At 35.4% G+C, this 19,584-nt stretch overlaps 1 protein-coding gene across 2 annotated transcripts in view; it reads right to left on the reverse strand.

Annotated features, from left to right (window-relative positions):
* The window catches only part of LOC125857728 (polyadenylate-binding protein 1), a 41,297-nt gene extending 23,526 nt beyond the window's left edge, over window positions 1–17,771 (reverse strand). Inside the window, exons 1-5 of one of the 2 annotated variants that reach the window (XM_049537345.1) lie at window positions 17,457–17,759; window positions 17,248–17,350; window positions 8,097–8,164; window positions 1,041–1,232; window positions 832–956 (exon numbers count right to left, since the gene is read on the reverse strand). In XM_049537345.1, the coding sequence (XP_049393302.1) occupies window positions 832–956; window positions 1,041–1,232; window positions 8,097–8,164; window positions 17,248–17,350; window positions 17,457–17,597 (629 nt within the window). In that variant the 5' untranslated portion in view covers window positions 17,598–17,759. Of the gene's footprint in view, window positions 1–831; window positions 957–1,040; window positions 1,233–8,096; window positions 8,165–17,247; window positions 17,351–17,456 lie in introns of both variants that reach the window. The other variant, XM_049537346.1, reaches the window with a different exon arrangement.
* Window positions 17,772–19,584: the final 1,813 nt, after the last annotated feature.

Consider the following 19,584-nt stretch of genomic DNA (forward strand, 5'->3'; position numbering starts at 1 on the left):
AATGAAATTTGACGAGTAAGGAGATAACCTGAGCTTTAGCACAATGTTTAGTGAAGTGACAAGGGCCAGAACAATATTATTGGTCAGGGTGGAAACTGCTTTAATCCCTGTTCCCAGCACTTTGCTCCTAATCCTAGATATCAGACAAAGACGTCTAGCCCCAAAAGAATGGTCAAACAAAGATCTACTTTGTTTTGGTTAGTAAACAATTTGATGCCTCTTCTTTTTGGGTTGGGGTAGAGAAGGGGAGGTTGTACTTCAAAGAAAGATCAAGATTGATAGAGACAAGGTTGTATGCCTTATCATTTTCTTTTGCAACGCATATTTTAAAATATGTTAGCCTTTACCCCAAATACAGAACCACCAACCCTACCGGTCACGTACTATCGAAAATTTCTTGACCTTTTTTTTATGATTTTGTAGCTCATCTAGCATCTAGGGTGGCAAGTTGCACTATGAACTGCTAAAATCTTGATACACCTTTTAAGCACCCCCGTACCCAGACAAAAAGAAAAAGAAAAAGGAAACAAAAGGAAAAAAAAATTGCCCCATGTAACAAATAAAACAGTACCACTCATGCATTCTGAAACTGTCTAAAACATAAATATCCATGGAACCAAAAGTTCGAGGGATGCAACTCTAATCCTCAGCTCTCGAAAAAGAGAAGTAGGAAGAAGACACAAGGAGAGGGGTTTCTCTCGAGCACTAGATGATATAGTAGAATATAGAAGCATCATATATATATATATATATATAAATATATATATATATAAATATATATTGGCATACTAAAATAAAGGTTCTGCAGAGGATAGCATCATTGTTAATTACCCAAAAGGTGGAAAGACTGGAGCACCAGGCACGAACGCACGTCGAGGGCGGTATCCTGCATAAGGATTAAATCGCCTTCCTCGAAATTGCTTCATACCAGGAACATTTGTCCGCTTGGCAGATACCTATACATGACAAAAAAAACATAGTGGTTAAAGGTCTAGAAGGTGAAACAGAGTTGATAAATCATTAAGATGATTGTTATGGACCTTCAACTGCCGCCCATGAAGCTCTGATTCGTTTAATAGAAGTGCATTTTGAACAGCCTCCATTTCAACGAATTCGACATAGGCATAACCTTTCGGCTGGCCAAACTTGTCGGTCAGGATAGTTACCCTGTTAACAGTGCCACACGACTGGAAATGCTGCTGCACTTCCTCAGGTGTGCAAGCATAATCTACCTGAAGTTGAAATGCAACAAAAAATAAAAAATCAAATGACATTATTCTAAGCATTTTCACAAGAGATGGGGGTTCAGCATATTTTAATTTTTGGGGGGTGGCCTCATGTCAGATATCCGGTCCCAAAAGCTTGAGTCACATAAGGAGTATTAAGAATATAGCATTGCAAATATCAAACCACATTCAAAGACTAACGATGAGGGGCGCCTTAGATGTTTCTAACTAACACGATTTTTATTTTTTTTGAGAAAGTTAACATTTTATAGACAACAATACACCAATGGTGTATTTCAGTAGTAACTACATGAGGAGTATACAGTAAGCAAAACCAAAAGATCTATCATTTATACCCCTCCTAAACTATCTAAAAAGTGAGTAATAGCCTCCATCTCTTTGGGGAGGACATGATTACACCAAAATTAAAGGGTTATAAGACAATTCAACTTCAAACTCTGGAAAGGGATGCTCTTGTTTTCGAAGCATCTCTGGTTCCTTTCCTTCCAAATTGTCCACCAGATGCAAGTAGGGACAATCTTCCATCTCTCCTTGTGACCTGATGATTCCCTTCTCTATTATAGCATGCTAGAAAATCTGAGGTGTGTCTTGGCATGGACCAGCTGATTCCCCTCAAATACAAAAAGACCTGCCACAATTTCTCTGTCACTCTGCAATGGAGGAAGAGATGGTTTGTTGTCTCTGTTTCTATTTCACAAAAAAAGCACCTGGAGCATAACTGTCTTCCCCTTTTCATTAGATTGTCCTGAGTTAGTACTGCTTCCCTAGCTACCAACCAGGTGAAACAAGCCACTTTGTGAGGTACATTAATTTTCCATATCATCTTCCAAGGCCATGGTAACAACATTTCAGCTGGCCTGTCAAAATGTCTATAAGTTGATTTTATTGTGAACTTCCCATTGTTGGCCCTCAACCATTGTAAAATGTCCTCCTTTGCGTCAAGGTTACTTGCCTGCTCCAAAGACTTGTAAAAATCTGCTAATTTGTCTATTTCCTAGCCATTCAACTTTCTCCTAAAAGATAGGTTGCATCTTTGGTTGTCTTTGACTTCTGCTACTGTTGCTTCCTTCTGTTGGTTCAGATTATAAATCTCAGGATGCAACTGTTTCAGAGAGTGTTGTCCAACCCACACATCATTCCAGAAGAATGTCGTCCTTCCACTTCCTATATCAATTTTTGAATTTCTCCATATTTTAGGCCACAAATTCCTGAGTACTCCATAAACCAACCCCATAAGGGCTTCTAATTTCGAAAGTGGAACATCCAGACCGAGCAAACTAAAGTGTTGCCTTCCTGTCATGCATTTCTAGACAAACTTATCCTAAGTATTCATACTTCTGCACACAACAAATTGCAGCTAAGGCTAAAAGAGCAAAACTGAGAAAGTAAAACAGAAAACAAAAGTAAAAGAACAAGTAGAAGAGCAACAAACCAATTTTCTGTGTCCATAATGAAAAAAAAAATCTCATAGTAAAGCAATTAGATAACTGCTGCGCAAAATAAGTTTGTTCTACAAAGCCGAAAAATATTATTGCTTTCTAGGTGAGTTCCTGTTAAAATTGCATCTTACACTGTTAAAGAACAACTAATATTTCTATTATATAGAAATGCCATCAAAAGAACGACCAAGGGAAAATCCGTAATTTTGCTGAAAGACAAGAAATAAATAGCTTTTGCTCAACATTTCCAGAAGATTCCATTGTTTCATCTCTTTGTTACAACAACAGAGAATTCCCAGAAGACTCCTCGCAAGTGTTCAGAATTTCCTTTCATCCAAACTTAAATTCAAAGCCTGCTCATTGACTTCATCTTCACATCTGGGTGTACATTCTTAAGTCAGCTTTTGTCCTAATCTTTTCCAAAAAATTTTTTGACAAAGGTTTGAGTATTATTTTTTCCAATTTCATAACTAAATTCATAGCTGCTGTGGTTATGTTCTACCTAACTCTCTTCCATGTTCTTCCACGATCACTCAAAGCTCATAACTTCTCTTTTATTTTTTCATCCAGTACTGCAAAATCAAATTAGTTTTTTCTCTCGATATTTTCCTAATCTTCTTCTGGTTGTGTTCAGAATTTCCAATTTTATGGGTTAAATTGATGTCTGCTACTGTTATTGTTCTGCCTTAACTCTCTCTTTGATGTTCTGCCTCATTTTATTTATATTTTGAAATTGATAAGATTGTATTCTTCAACATTAAGGACATGCTGGCCACCAAATCTACAATCTGATCTGTGTCTACTATACACAACTGTTTACACCAAAAAAAAGTAAAGATACTATACAATTTCATTTGACCTTGTGTATGGAATTAGATCTATCTTCGAAACATCTACCATTCCTTTCCTTTCAAACTGACCAACATATACATGATGGTATTAACTTCCACCATCTCCTCGGACTCTTGCTGCCTCCTCTCATTACCCAGCTCTTCAACAGCTTTGATGCGTATGTTCTGGCATTGTCCAATTCAGATTTGAAATGCTAAGGAACAAATTCCAGATTTGAGCAGCGAAATTACAACGCAAGAATAAGCGGCTGGTAGTTTCACCTGTCAAATTGCATAAAAAACACCTAGGGACCAGCTGTCTACCCTTCTGAAATACTTCCTATGTTGAACAAGCTCTCTTTATCACTAGCCAAGTGGAACATTACACTTTTGTAGGGATATCCCCCTTCCAGCAATAGTTCCAGAGGTGTTTTGGTCTCCCAGCCATCACCTGGAGGCCTATTCTGTAGGCACTATTGACTGAGAAAAAGTCATCTTTGTTGTGCTTCGACAACATCCTGTCTGTGGCATTTGTGTTTATGATCACTCCACATAGCATCCCTAATAACTCTGCCACCCTTTCCACCTCCAATCATTGAGAAGTCCTCTAAAAACTAAATCCCAACCCTGTTCAGTCCAGCAATCACCTACATTAGCATCAGGATTTTCACAAATTTGGAAGAGATCCCTAAGAGGTGATTAATCTATCCAAACATCCTTCCAAAATATTGTTTCAGTGCCACTTCCCACCTTGATATATAAATTTGCCTCCATTTGTGGCCACAAGAGTCTAATTGATCTCCATGCTCCCACACCATAAGGTTTTGTTGTGTTCTCTGTACACCAAGGGTTAACTCACCATATTTAGCTATAATTACCTCTTTCCAGATGGCATTTCTCTCCTCAGTGTACCTCCACAATCACTTCTTCAATAGGCTCTCATTTTGTAGTATCAAAATTTTAAATCCCAGCTCCCCTGTCTTTGCTAAGGAGAGCAGTTTCCCAGTTTACTAAGCTATTGCCTTTTCCATCTTTGTTGCCTTGCCATAGGAATTTTCTCCTTAACTTATCCAGATTTGTCGCTACTTTTGCTGGGATTGGGAATTGGGACATCACATAAGTGGGCAAAGACTCAAGAACAGAGTTTATGAGGAGCAATCTTCATCCAATAGAAAGATATTGAGCCTTCCATCCAGAAACCTTCTTTTCAGTTTTCTTCAAAATACCATCCCATATTTCCCAAGGCTTTGTGATTACTGCCCAATGGCATGCCTAGATAGGTGGTAGGCAGCCTCCCAACACTACACCCCAGTATACCTGCCAACCGTTGTATCTGAGGTACCTCATTCACAGAGAAGAGGCTACTTTTTCCCCAGCTCACTTTCAATCCAGCGACTGCTTCAATAAGTACCAACATCACTCTAATAAAGCTGATTTGTTCTGCTACAGGATCACAAAGGATGATGGTGTCATCTGCATAGAGCATATGACCAATTTCTCTTACCCCCCTCTCTGTCTCCCACTTTGAAGCCTTTGATCCATCTATTTTGTGTAGCAATCCCATCATAGCATTAAAGCACTTGCCAGGATGAACAGGAAAGGGGAAAGAGGATCACCCTGTCTCGGTCCTCTTTCTGATTCAAAAAAACCCACAGGTTCTCCATTTACAAGCACATACAACAAATGGATCCAACAGATCCAAGCTAAAGCTCTGATGAAGAAATGCCTTCAGGAGGAGAATACACTGTTCCGTAGATGCTTGGTAGGGAGGTTTACTAGTGGAGATGAAGCCCCTACTTGAAACGACGTGAGGAGATGGGCAAACCAAACCTGGAAGGGAGTCCTCAACTTTCAGGTGTATGATTTGAATGGCTTCCTATTTCTCTTGTGCATAAACATAGCATAATATCTGCTCCCATTAAGCCATCAACTATCTTATTCTTTCTACTGCCTTCTGATTTACTTCTCCTCTTTTCATCTGGTTTCTGATGGTGGAGAGAATGGACTTGATTCTTTTCCTACCTTTCAATTAATTTGTTCACCGTATCACGAATTTTAAATCCAAATCTTATAATGTGGCTTGAGCTATATCCGACTTGAAATTTCTAATGCTAAATTTTCTATAAGCTACAAGAGGGTTTCAGAGTCATAAAGAAAGGAGCACTAGATTGTTAAAATTTACTACAAATATTTCATCACCTCATAGTGATGAAAAGAATGAAAATATTGTTCTTCTTGCCTGACAGTTGACTTGTTTTGTTGTGTCAATTGTTCAATTCTTCATTTCGATTATCTTGAAATTTATTTGGATGCTCATCTGAGTCGAATATTTGCAATGGTATAATAGTTAGTATGAGCTTCAAAAGTAAAAGGTGCACTAATAATGATGTATTGTTTAGGTTTCTCCTTATTCCCTCTAAAATCTCTTGAGTTACCATACTTGCTACATTAATTTTCATATTTCTTCGGCTTCTTGGTAATGTTGTTAAAGCTTGCTTAAATCCATTAATCCATGAAGCTCACTGAAGCCCAGTTTATGTGCTTCACCTCGCTTAATTGGTGCTTTAGTATAGGTGTTGTGGTGCTAAAGTGTGTGCACCTTTATTGATTGGTTCTGTCTTAATGTACTACAACATATATATAACTTAATTATTGTTTTTCCATTCATTCGTCCAAATAATAATTATTTAAATTTATAGTGACATTCTTGCATGCATTTCCAGTATAATTTTTCCTGTATTGTGCTTTTTTGATCTAGAATACTGTTGAACTCAGAATATATATTGACTCATCACTAGGTATTTGGGTCATCTTTCTCCTTTTCTAGCTTGCTCGCAGGAATATTTGAGCCTTACATCCCTCTTATAGGTTGATGATCTGACACTGCATATTCATTTATGGATATATCTCATTGAAAGGTTTGTGTTGTATAGTATGTAAACATATCCAATTTTTCTTTGAAGTGGATGAATGAAAGGTATTTACACTTCTGTTGGCATGTCTTTGGTAGCATTTTCATTTATGCAGTTAACACTTTTGTTAATTTAATCCTTTTTCTTTTATCGATATGCCAATGATGACATGCCATAGTCTAAATGTTGTAGAAGAGTTTTCTTGGTTGCAGCTTATTAACCTCTCAATTGTAGATGACTTTCATATTTATATTTTATTTTTTGTTAATTTTATGTTACAAGGTTCTCTTTCTTTTTGTAAGGTACATGAAGTTAATAAGATTTCTATTTTGATAAAGTGAGCACGACTAATGACTAGCTTGTTGATTCAGGTCCGGAGTCATGTTCTAGTTACTTCTCTAGCAATTAGTTGGTCTATAACACAAGTCAGAGGTGAGACTTATTCATACACCAGCAAATTGTGTCCATGTCTAAAATATCTAAACTTGAGATTTCAATAGATCCGAGGCAGTTCATGCAATAGCCTAAAAATCAATTCACCATTTTAAAAAAAAATCAACAGTTCTTATGACTCTATTTTCTATATATGTTTTTACTTTCAATAAGTCTTAAAGAGTTGAGCACACTCATAGAGGCAACATGAATGCGGCAGAAACTTAGTTGTAGGTGGATAAATCTACTCACCTACAGAGCTTAATCATGCATAAAGCTTAATCTTTACAGGTTCTTTTTATCTTGGATTATAGAGAAACTAAAAACGTGATAGTGCAAACTTTGAGATTTTTTGAGTTTTCAATGGTCGGAGTTTTATCAAGTGCAAGGCTTATATACCTCACTTTCTATAATTGGATCATCTTTTTTGGTTGGAAATTAAATAAACATTTGAAATTCTTATTGGTTTTGCACATTGTATTTTTTTAGCAGTGTGTTTTGCAATTAGGAAAACATTGTTAGTCCTTCTTCTCCACTGTTACGTTGGAAAAATAACATTGTGCTTGTCAGTTAGAGTACTTTTAGAATAGTTTCAATATTTTAATTAATTATTATTTACTTCTCTTTTGCAGGTATTCATCCTAAACTTCTTCATATGGTGGTTTATAAAATGATAAAAAGGTTGTCTTATAAGTTGATGACTACAATTGTTACTTATAGGAAATGATGAATTCAAAATTGCTTATGCACATATTGTAGATGAAAAAAATCCTGTTATATGAATAACGATGTACTGGTACATAAGTATTTTCCGATGATTATCTATTCACACATTGTATATAGAGATGACATGTTCTGTTGTGTTAGTATGGAGGCATTTGACTGAGTTTAGTCTAATTATTTTAGTTGTGTTACCCAAAAAATAATTGTGAAAAAAATTGCATCAAAAACCAACATGTTGGGCCCTTGAGCACGGGCAATTGCCTATCTAGTATAAAATCGAAGGGAAAAAAACTATAGGCAACTAATTTTTGAGCAATAAAGTAATCTGCAGTTTCTGTCATTGGATTAAAATGCAAAAGTAAATAATCAGATAAGGTTGAACTATAAATTAACCCCCGTCATTGATTAACACAATATAAGCCTTATGAAGAGAAGGATGATGCTATAAGTAAGAAACTTGTCATATAGGAAAAAAACAAATTTATATGTTGAGGCAAAGGCGATAAATCTCACATTACCGACATATATGGATCGTGCATCCACCTCCTCCTTTTCAGCCTGACTAGCAGAAGCAGTTGGATCTGCACATAAGCACAATTTATGAACAACAAATAACCCATAAGCATTTTTGACAATGCCTATCTCCTCACTTCAAATATAACATTTAGGACAAGAAATGACAGAAGAATATTAGGATTTCCCTTGTTTTTTGGGGAGGATGGGGTTTGCTATTAAAGGAAAAAATTCCACACTATCTCTTCAAAAACAAAAGTCCAAAACCTAAGACAACTGAAACACATTCACTGTTCTTCTATGTGTCAGAGAATTGCGAGACCTTCAGAAGCACCCTAAGTTTCACTCATGTTTTTAAAAAGGTACCATTAAGTTGTAATTTTTGCTATATTTGAGTAATTAATATGCAGTATGTGTAAAGAAGAGGGTATATATGAAGTAGATCAGTTAGTAGATTTCCTAGGCTCTTTGTAATCATGACTACTTGGCCTTTGAATTTTTTTTTTGTTTGGTTGCCAGCATACCCTCATTGCTGATGAATACAACTTCACCATTCTCAAAAAAAAAAAAAAATATGCAGTATGTGTTGCAAATTAATTCTTTTCTTATTGTTGATCATTTGCAAATTGAAAATCAATGTGATTGAAGTTATTAATATATGGCCTTGTTGAAATTACATGTTAATGATGTTTAATTTGAATTGTTGGATTAATATTGTCATTATTGTACATCGGGTGATAGTAACTGTGATTTGATATTTTAATTTCTTAATTCATATATGTTACGTTATTTTTCTGCTTCAATTAATTGGGCGCTTTCCTCAAAAGAAGTGTGAGTGTAGCTTCTTGCATACACAACACCCTTTGTAATCCCACAAGTGGGGTATAAGGAGGGTGGTATGTATGCAAAAAGCAACACTCGCACTTCTTTTGAGGGAAGTGCCCAATTAATGGAAACAGAAAAATCTCATAACATATATGAATTTTTGATAAGATCATGTAATGATAATCACAATTACTATCACCCGATGTACATATATGAACTGAGAAATTAAATTATCAAATTGCAATGATAATCACAATTACTATCACCCGATGTACAATAATGACAATATTAATCCAACAATTCAAATTAAACATCTTTATCATGTAATTTCAAGAAGGTCATACATCAAAAACTTTTATCACATTGATTTTCAATTTGCAAATAATCAACAATAAGAAAAGAGTAAATGTGCAACAAATACTGCATATTAATTACTCAAATAAATGTACTAAGAGAGTAAAAGAGGAGGAAAAAAGAAGTCCAAGCGAAAAAGGCTCACACACTAAGAGAAGAAGAAAGATTCACTGTTTAAAGAGGAAGAAGAGATTGATGCAAAACAAAAGAAATAGAGAAACAGAAACAGTAGATTTTTTTTAAATCCATCACTGCAGTAGAGAAGGTGTTAAACCTTGAGAAGATGAAAACGATGAACAATGTTAAAAGCGTAGCAGCATACTAGTTTCCTTAATTTTGTCTATCTTTTTCCTTCTATAGGCAGATTCAAAGACTCAACTGCGTCTAGCTGGGATCACTTTGTGCCTCTCTATATAATAAAAACAACGCTTCACCCATGACGTAATAACCATTGCTTACCATTGCTCGTCATTTATAGCAAAAAAATAGACTTCCAATAGCACTGAGTTTCTCATATAATCATCATGAAACGAGCTACAAATTAATAGAATCAATTATAATAAAAGGGTCCTCCTTTTCCCCAATTTCCTAATTTTAATGGATAGCTGATGCAAACCAAATGTATCACTTATTATCGACCACAGTTTGGTCTAATTCATTTCTTTCCCTTTATATACCCAATGGTGCAGCCTAATTTTCCCATTTACACTCTACGAGTATCACATTTTATCTAGAAGAAGCAGACGAGTAATCAACTATAACCAAATTCATGGGCCAAATGAAAGTTTTTTTCCCTTTAACAAGTCAAATGACAAGCCAGTCTGTCCAACAAGAAATTAGCACCTCAAAGTATTTTATACGAGGATGGTCTAGATCTACAAAATCATGTTGATAACAGGAAGGATACAGCAAACACAAAAAAGGAGAAAGGCAAAAAGAAACCATACAAAATGACAAGTTCCTGTGACCCTTCGGGGTGGCCCAGTGGTTTGAGTTTGGGATTTCCATGTTGGAGGTCTCAAGTTCGAAACCCCTTGCCAGCGAAAGCAAGGGGTTTGCCTTCTGGGTCGAGCTCGTCGCACCAGGCTTGCCTAGTGCGGGTTACCTCTCCTATGTGGTTTGCGAGCTATTGCATAGGAGCGGGGGTTTTACCCTGTGCGCACCCAAAGGGTAGCGGCTACGGGTTTCCCTTGTCATAAAAAAAAAAACAAAAATGACAAGTTCCTGTGTGTAAAAGAAGAAATTAGCACCTAAAAGAATTTCTGAAAGAGGATGGGATCTAGAAAATCATGCCGATTACAGGATGAATATAGCTAACAGACACAAAAAAGGAGGGCAAAAAGAAACCAATAAATCAAAGAAAGAGGAAAAAATAAACAACCATTTTCACCTTGAAATAGATTTCTTTTTCTAGATATATCTGAGATTAAAAGAACAGAGTGCAAAAAGGGAAAGAAAAAAAAAGAAACAATAGCCCACTCTTAGGCGCTGGGATCGGCCACAAAGATCGCCTAGGTACAAAGCAGCGAACTTCTCCAGTCATCTTCCTGCAAGATATCTCATCTTATAGGTGATTGGAAGAACAGATGAAGGAAGCCAACCTAGAGACCAAGTTTTAGCTAACCAACAAGAACATCTAATTTTATAGGGTGACAAAAATGAAGATGTAACGGAGGAATCTTTTAGAAGAAATCAATTTTCTCCAGGAAGACAAGTGGTCAAAGCCATTTACCAATAGAAAGGAGACAAGTTGGGATTTATTTGGCATGACAGTACTTTAGAGTATATATTAAGTACATACAAGAAAATTGCAATAAATACTTATTTATTCAGGAAGATAACTTCGTCATCAAACTAACAATGTACCAAAAGATAAACTTGGGATTTATGTAAAAACGATTCATTCACTAACGTATTACACTATTACATTAGACAAACTCCTCATAACATAACCAATACCGGGGGAATGGAATCACTATTCACAAATGACAATTTTATATTTATTTTTTTCCATCTATTTCAAAAAATGACAATTTTTCCACAACACAAGAATAAGTAGTCCCCCCGTTGAAATGCAGGAGAAAATCCGAAACTAGTTATTGCAAAAATTCCATGGCTATTACTGTTCTAACTAGATCTACCTGGACTGGAATCATGAGGCCCAAACAACAGATATTACAAATTTGGCACACATGTACTGGTATCTTATTTAGATAATTCCAAGTTTGAGAAGAAAATAACTCTTTCGCAGTAAGAAGCAACTTAAACAGACTTTGTGACAAGAAAGATTTGAAAAACCTAATGCGAGCTATTGCATAGGAGCAGAGGTTTTACCCTGTGCGCACCCAAAGGGTAGCGGCTGCGGGTTTCCCTTGTCATCAAAAAAAAAAAAAAAAAGCCCAATCATAGATACAACCCCTCAAACTCAGACTCCTGGAAATCATGTAGAAGAATAGCTAGAAAGACTCTATACTTGCAACAAAAAGAGGGTCTAATCTGAAACTACATGGAATTTGTTTTCAATTAGGAAAGAAGATTCAAGCATTTATGAGGAAAGTCAATCTTTTCATTTGTTTCCATAAGAAAATCTAGATATCTTTAAGAAAATTATGGAACCAAAGAAAATAATCTTAGTACATATTATACATTGATTAGGAAAATACTTAACATAGTAGGCACTAGAAACACACTTCTCCAACCATCTAGCTCTTTTTACTAAGATCCAAACACATATATCACTTGAACTAATGAGAAGACCAAGAAAAGGTAACCCAAAATGATCCTTCCCGCAGCATTTAGTCAGCTGTTAAGGTTGAAAGGACTTTTGAAGATGAAACAGTGCCATTTGGGGAAAGAGAAAGCCGTTGTTATACCTAGTCCTGTGTTTGCTCTTCCATTTTTAAGTAATAAAAAAAAAAAACTGTAGTGGACACATCCTTGCCACTACAGAGCTTTCTTCAGATGGCGTCAATGATTTGCCTCTCTATAATAGCTAATCAAAAGTTGGTTGATGCCTTGAGGTTTGGGATTAAAAAAAATTGCAGCCATGATGATGAGCTTCAAAATTGTAGAGATAACATTACGAGGACCAAACAGTTACTGTCCTTAATTGATTCTCTTGTAGGTGCCTTAGTAGATTCCAGGATAACATGCATAATTAAATTCGATTTTCTGTTGTTGTTAACCAATCCAGCTAAAAGAAAAATAAATAAGCTAGAGTGAAAGAATTAAGCCCATTCTACAAAAGGAAATTCGACCACATTAGGCAAATGTAAATTTTTTTATTTCCCAAGCCAATAATGGAATCTTCATTACTGATCATCTCATTGACAAAAGGGGCATAATAAGTTTCGTAAAAGTTTCCTACTACTTTAACAGTTCAAAAAGAAAAGTTCGGTCAAAGTTGACCAATTTAAGGGTTTGTATGCTAGTGGACTAAGAAGGGTTTCAGCTGTTTCTGCTTGCAGAGGGTTAAAGGGCTTTCAACAATTATCAATAAGAATCCAATTATATTCTGAAAATACAATAAATAACAAAATATCAACACACTTACTCGAATCAACAAATTGAATTGCATTGACGCAGTAAAAAAATTTCAAAAGAAGAAGGTTAGGCTTTAACTTTAAGGGGTCGTTTGGTTTGAAAATGAGTTATGATGGGATAAGTAATGTTGGAATAAGTTATGTTGGGATTAGTTATGATGGGATAAGTTGTGTTGAGATTATTTTTTATTGAGTGTTTGGTTTGTTGTATTCAAAATAATAAATTTTAAGAAAAAATTATTTATTTACAAAAATGCCCTTTATTAATGTAAAAAGTGATATAACAAAAGGGTTGAAAGAGACATTTTTGTCATTTACCTATTTTATCCCGGGATAAGTTATCCCGGGATTACTATACCACCCAAAGAGAGGGATAACTTATCCCGGTACTAATTATTAATCCCGGAATAAGTTATCCCGAACTTGCCAACCAAACAACAAAATAAGCAGTACTATAATTTAATCCCGGGACTATATGGTATTATCCCTCACACCAAACGACCCCTAAGAGTAGAAAAGCGAAAAACACGAGGTATAGGATCTTGCAACACCTAAAAAAATTTTGTTGATCAAGTAAACGTATATTCATTCGTAAACATAGTCAAAGGCCTCATTCTAGAATTTTGTCCACCCAACAACCATCTAATCCCACCTTCTTCAAGTGAAGAAAGGAAAAAAAAAAACTTGCAACCTCAACTTTAGCTTGTTGCTGCACCTACCATGTAGCTATCTTTACCCCACAACATGCACTACCATCGCAATATACATCTTGTTCCTCGACTGAGTAGATCTATTCAAGTCAAAAGGCCAATAGAGAATTGCAGCAATAACCATTGATTCACTAAACACAGCATGAACTAAATACAGTACATCCATAAAGTTTATTCCAACCAAGATTTTCCTAACCACAATTGCAGCAGAGAGATACAAAACCATTCATTTTGTAGCATTACTTAGTTCTCTTTACCCAAAAACTGGATCACATACTCAAACAATCTTTTCCAACAAAATTGAAATGCGTAATAGTTCTACAAAAAACAACTCTTTAAAAAATATACTAAACAAATTGAGAAGTCAAAACAAAAATCCAATTTTGACAAGTTTTTGAGCCTTGGAATTAGCATATAAAACCTTCCAAGAATAGTTCGTCAACAAACAAACTGTTGAGCCTCAAAACAATGCACAAGGTTAAGGTTTACAATTATATTTCAAACTTCATGAAACATATATTTCTTCCTCACAGCCACCTAGCTAAGCACAATGTCTGTTAAAATATAGTAGTTGATTACAATTGTTAAGTCGTCTAACCATCAGAAAAAACAGATTGTATTAACTGATATTGTCAAAGGTCAAGCTAGAGTTTCTTATGCCCAAGACTTGAAATGTGAATCTTGTGGCTTTATTCAATATTATTTCTTTAAGTTTTCTAAACTGCTAAATCAGAAAACTTTTGTACTTCTCTTCAAGCATATTGACAGTTGAATATTTAAAACAGAAAAAAAAGCATACACCAACATCTTAAGGAGGTCATAAGCAGCTGGAGAAGTCAAACAACAAAATAACCCAGGACATTCTGTACACTGATCTATTATTCATAATGTGGACAATTTGGAAGGGAAGTAACTCAAGATGTTTTGAAGGAAAAGCAATTGCTACTCATTGTATAAAATTTAGTTGCTTCAAGTTTTTAGCCTTTTGGTGGTAACTTGAAAAGTGCAAATTGTTTCGACTCCTCAGACTTCACAGATTCCTTTTAGTAGGAAGGAAAAAGTCAAGCAGTGTACTTGCACAGTTTCCAGCACTTGGTGGCTGGAGCAATTTCATGAAGAAAATATTTCTTTTAGTTTTCATTTCTGTTTTTTGAAGAGGCAAGTATCATTGATGTCCAAAACCAGCAGTAAGTAGGTGCTGTGATAACATTAAGATATCTCTAGAAGAGGAACTATCTACTCATCAATTGCAACTCAACAATGCCTGCCAGACTCAAGACAATCTTAGCAGAAAGGAAATTACTCTTGTCAACAGATGCTATCTCTGAAAACAGAATTTAGAAAGTGTTGACCCTTTCTTTTTGCATTGCCCATCACAGCTGATATCTAGGAGACTAGGACTTCCTTCTTTTATCTCTATGATCTTTCTTGGATCCAGGTGGGGGAGACCCCCGAATTACACTATGAATATAAGATCAAAACTTATATTTTCTGATATATATTATGTTTTGAACCCCCTTAACAGAACCTAATAGCCTAGCTTTGCAATTGGGGGGTGGGGGTTCATACTCTCCTTAAGGTCATGAGTTCTATTCCTGCTTGCTCTGAACTTTTTCTTTCGAGGCCTTTTTGTACACAAGTTACGTTTCCAATTAAAAAATGGTCATAGGCTTTAGTTCTTGAAAATTTCCTTCCTAATACTCTTCACTATTAAAATATTTGTAATATAATAAAAATACTTATTATATGTGTGCTTATGTGTCTCAGTAATACAAATATCATATTTGTTATATAATAAAAATACTTATTATATGTGTGCTTTATGTGTCTCAGTAATACAAATATCCTCCACCACAAGTATCTTATTTTCATACTTCCAATTAGATTTTTTTGCAATCATCTTTAGATCATTTTTCAAAATTAGATGATGATTATCTTCTCTTCTTTTTTTTTTTTTTGCCTTTTCTTCCTTTAAATATCATTTGCACTAGCATTTTAATTTTTCTTTTGAGGAAAATAAAAGATTACTTCAAAATAATGTAGTGTTGAATTAATTATTTTTTTTAAATATATTGTTAATTTGATTTTTAATGATGCTTTAGCTTATATTTAGATTTAATTTTTTTATGAACTCATTTGACATCACATTAGGATCAGTTTTTTTTTGATGGAACAAGTTTAACAAAACTTTTGCTGCTCACTTCTTTAAAATGATGAACCCCTCCCCCCCCGTTCAAAATCCTAGATCCGCCACTACTTGGAGCATGCCTAAGTCTATGAAGGAGTCTTACACCAGTGGATATTCTGGAGAGTTGACAAATCCATCAAGAACATATGGAGGATGATTCTAGCAGTCATTTTTTTGGGTAATATAGAACGGAAGGAATCACAGCTGCTTTAATGGTGTCTCAACTCCTACTTACTCTCTTAAGGCTAAATGTCTAGTTGGTTTGTTCAGTTGGAATTTTCTCACACCTGTGAAGTGTTAATAGTGTTAACATGTTTTTAGACTTAGTAAGCTTCGTAGTTTTAGCTTAGACTCCATGTACTGGTGCTACAAATGTATTTTTTTTACCTTTCATGTACTGGAGCAAACAGTCTATTTCTTTTGTAACTTGGCATCTTCCTGATGCCCCTGAAATGAAATCCTTTACTTTATAAATAAAAAGTATCTTAATAGCAATTTCAGAGAGATTACACTTAACAGTCTCAAGGCAGCAGGAACCAGATCAAGCTCTGGCAAAAACTTAATAGAAGCAACCCACCCAAACATGATGTAATCAAAGTCAACATATCTATATATAAACATTGTTCCTTTGCTGATTCACATAATACAGTAACCACAAATGGAGCTCTCGTCCCAACTTTGAAACTTGCTTCCCAGCAATAGACCTGTGCACTTGGATCAAGTTTTCTTCACCAAAATGTAAAGCTTAGATTTTTTTGTATTTCTTTCACTTTAATTATTTATTATACTGTTTGCACTTTCAGGGATCCGTTACAAGTTCTAACTAAAAAGAAAATATTTATTCTGAAATTGATGATTCTGTGCTATGAAACTTAACAGTATGGTCACAAACAATCAGCAGTTGTGACCACACGAATGGCAACTACCTTGCCTAGTCTGCAGACCTCTTGCAAGTACTGAGAGGAAGCAGATTAAATGAATAATTGGACAAAATTTCACCAATATCTGTGTTCGTTATCAACTAGAGCAAAAAGAAAATGCAATGTAAAGTTAAGTTGTACAGCACTAGCAATACAACCTATGCCAATGTCTAATACACAGTCAATTGCATGAACACCTAACCACCTTCATGTTTCTACCTCTCGCAACGGAGAATTCTTAGTTAACATCATATTTTCATGAGAATAATCACTCTTTCTCCATCACCTCGATAAGACCTTATAAGCCCCTACATATTTTTCCTTTCTTTTTTATAAAAGGGAGCATAGGCCACTACTTACAGGGACAAATAAACTAAATTAGAAAGACAAAACAAAATGAGGCCAAAGATCATAAATTTGATCCACTCATCAGTGACAGATTCATTTAATCCTTTTTCTAAAACAAAAAAGAAGAAAATATCGTGTAATGAGAGTGTATCTGGCTTGGCACTGCAAGGATCAAGGGGTATTTCTTAATTTAAGTTAGGATTGGAGTTTCCAGACATGTGAGTAGTGCAAAGTATTCGAAAAATACTGCCAAATGAGTAAAACCTTGAGCAGAGCCCATTTCCTTCTCGACCTTAGCCTGCATTTCGCGAAGAGCACCTGCTTCATCCTCAATCTCCTTCAATCTCTTCTTCATATTCTCTAACTCCTATACACACCAGATAATAAAATAAATCAAGGTTACACACCTAAAATACCAGTAAGACATTAAAATAAACAAATTCATTCAAATTCAAATCCATAAAGCTAACAACCTTAGCATTAGGGTCATCCTCAGATTCAGCAGCAGCAGATGTGTCATACTCGGCATCCATCTCTCCTTCTTCATCAGGTATTTCTCCTCCGTAAACCTCGTGCTCATGTTCATCATCGTATTCATTGTCCTGGTGCTCCATCTCCTCTCTCTCTCTAACTGTATTACAACACAAGTGTTCCTCACGGCGGAGTAGGGCCGGCAGACGGCGGAGGAGTGAAATTGATTTTTCTAGGTTTTCTAATATGGGGATTGGAATTAGGGGGCAATAAGTCGGTCGGTGATCGACGGAGAGGATGATACGTGAAACTATCCTATTATATTGTTTACTTTTTTTTTTTCCTACTCCTTATAGGCTGTTTCAGTCAACTTTTGGGGCATGAAGGGTAATAAACTAGTATGGTTTACTTCAGGTTAACGAACTCTAGTAATTTGAGGGTGTTAAAATATCCAAAAATCAAATTTAACAAATCAATTTGAAGTTTGAAATTTTATTTGGACAGGTTTGAATTTTTTATATTGTATTTTTCTCACAAATATTAAAATTTCATAATTTGTAAAGATTAGCAAAAAAAATTCGATTCTTATACAAATCTTACCAAATGAACAAATTATAGTTCATAAACATTGAAATTGTGTTGGGAGTATTGGGTGAAACGTGAAACTTGTTTGTTACACGTGACATTAAGAAGAATAAATACAAATTGGCAGGGTATGGTTGGAAGGTAAGACTTGGTAAATTAGTCCTTCGGAAATACACCCTCGAAGAGAAGGGAAGAAACACATCAACGACAAGAGAGGAATATATACATCTGAACATTTGGATCTATATATTTACTCTATTATCTCGCTTTTACTTACTTCATGTATTACTCAATGGATATTCAAACTACTAGTAAACAAACTTAAAAATAGTTAGATTGATTTAGACGTGTGCACTTAACCTCATATAAATTCAATTATACCATTTTTAGGGTACACAATTTGGCGCCACCATGGGGTCAGAGAAACTTTCTGTTGATTTAACTCTACCTACTAGTAAACAAACTTAAAAATAGCTACTTTTTTCCTCAAGAATCTTCTATGAAGAAAATAGAGATATGCGACTTCGATAAATGTTTTACACTTAATGGTGAACATACTTAGATCTCTAGCGAGTTGTGTTATAAACAAGAAAAAAGTAAAAGTTGAAGGTCTCCAAAAGACACTCACTGGAATATTGGCTTTATAAAAGTGGGAGAGACAGCCTAACAAAAGGCATACCCAGCGTAACCAACTGCTTGATAGAAATACTCAAGGAAGAGCTTCAAATAGGGTTTGTAAGGATACACACTCCATCGAACTACAAATTGGGGTCGCTTCTAGATGCTCGTGCTAAGACAAGCATCAAAATTGCGAAGGCACGACCAGGGTGAGCCGACATTTGTTAAATTATCCATAGTGGTTATGAACTGGTCGTGCACTTTATCGCAAGATTCCAGAAGACACTCTAGGAGAATAGATTGTCAAAGTTTTTATGGAGGGACTGAACCTCAAAAGCTCATCCACTGTCTTATTATTAATTGAGAGCTTGAGGGACCTCGAGGTCGAATCTTAGGGTAAGGTGTGCCAGCGGTATGAATCTAGAGCTAAGGTGATAAAGGACTATTGTAGGGGACAAAAAAATGATGAAAGTATGGAAAATACATTTGTCCATTCGAGCCATACCGACCAAAAAGAAATAAATTAAACATGATTATTATGGGAGAGAAGATTAGTGGAGTGACAATGTCGACTACAAAAAAGGCCAAAGTATCAAATTAATTATCGAAAAGGTTTGACAAGATCGAAACCTTGACGCCGAAGCAATCATTCTTAATGAGTATGATATGGATTGTTGTAACTCCCGAACAATAATGTTCTGGTAATTTCTTTGAACAGTGCTAATTTTAATGCTAAGCATGTGTTGGTCGATCAAGGTAGCTCAGCCAACATCATCCACTAGTGGTTTTTCGAGCAGATGGAATTAATGAACAAAATAATTTTGCTAACCAAATTACTAGTGGGATTCAATATGATGTCACACCCCAAATTCGATAGACGTAACTAGCACCTAATGTCAAACTTAGGCCTGAGCCAACACTACTTAA

The sequence above is a fragment of the Solanum stenotomum genome, chromosome 3 (assembly GCF_019186545.1).
Source record: "Solanum stenotomum isolate F172 chromosome 3, ASM1918654v1, whole genome shotgun sequence".
Lineage (NCBI taxonomy): Eukaryota > Viridiplantae > Streptophyta > Magnoliopsida > Solanales > Solanaceae > Solanum > Solanum stenotomum.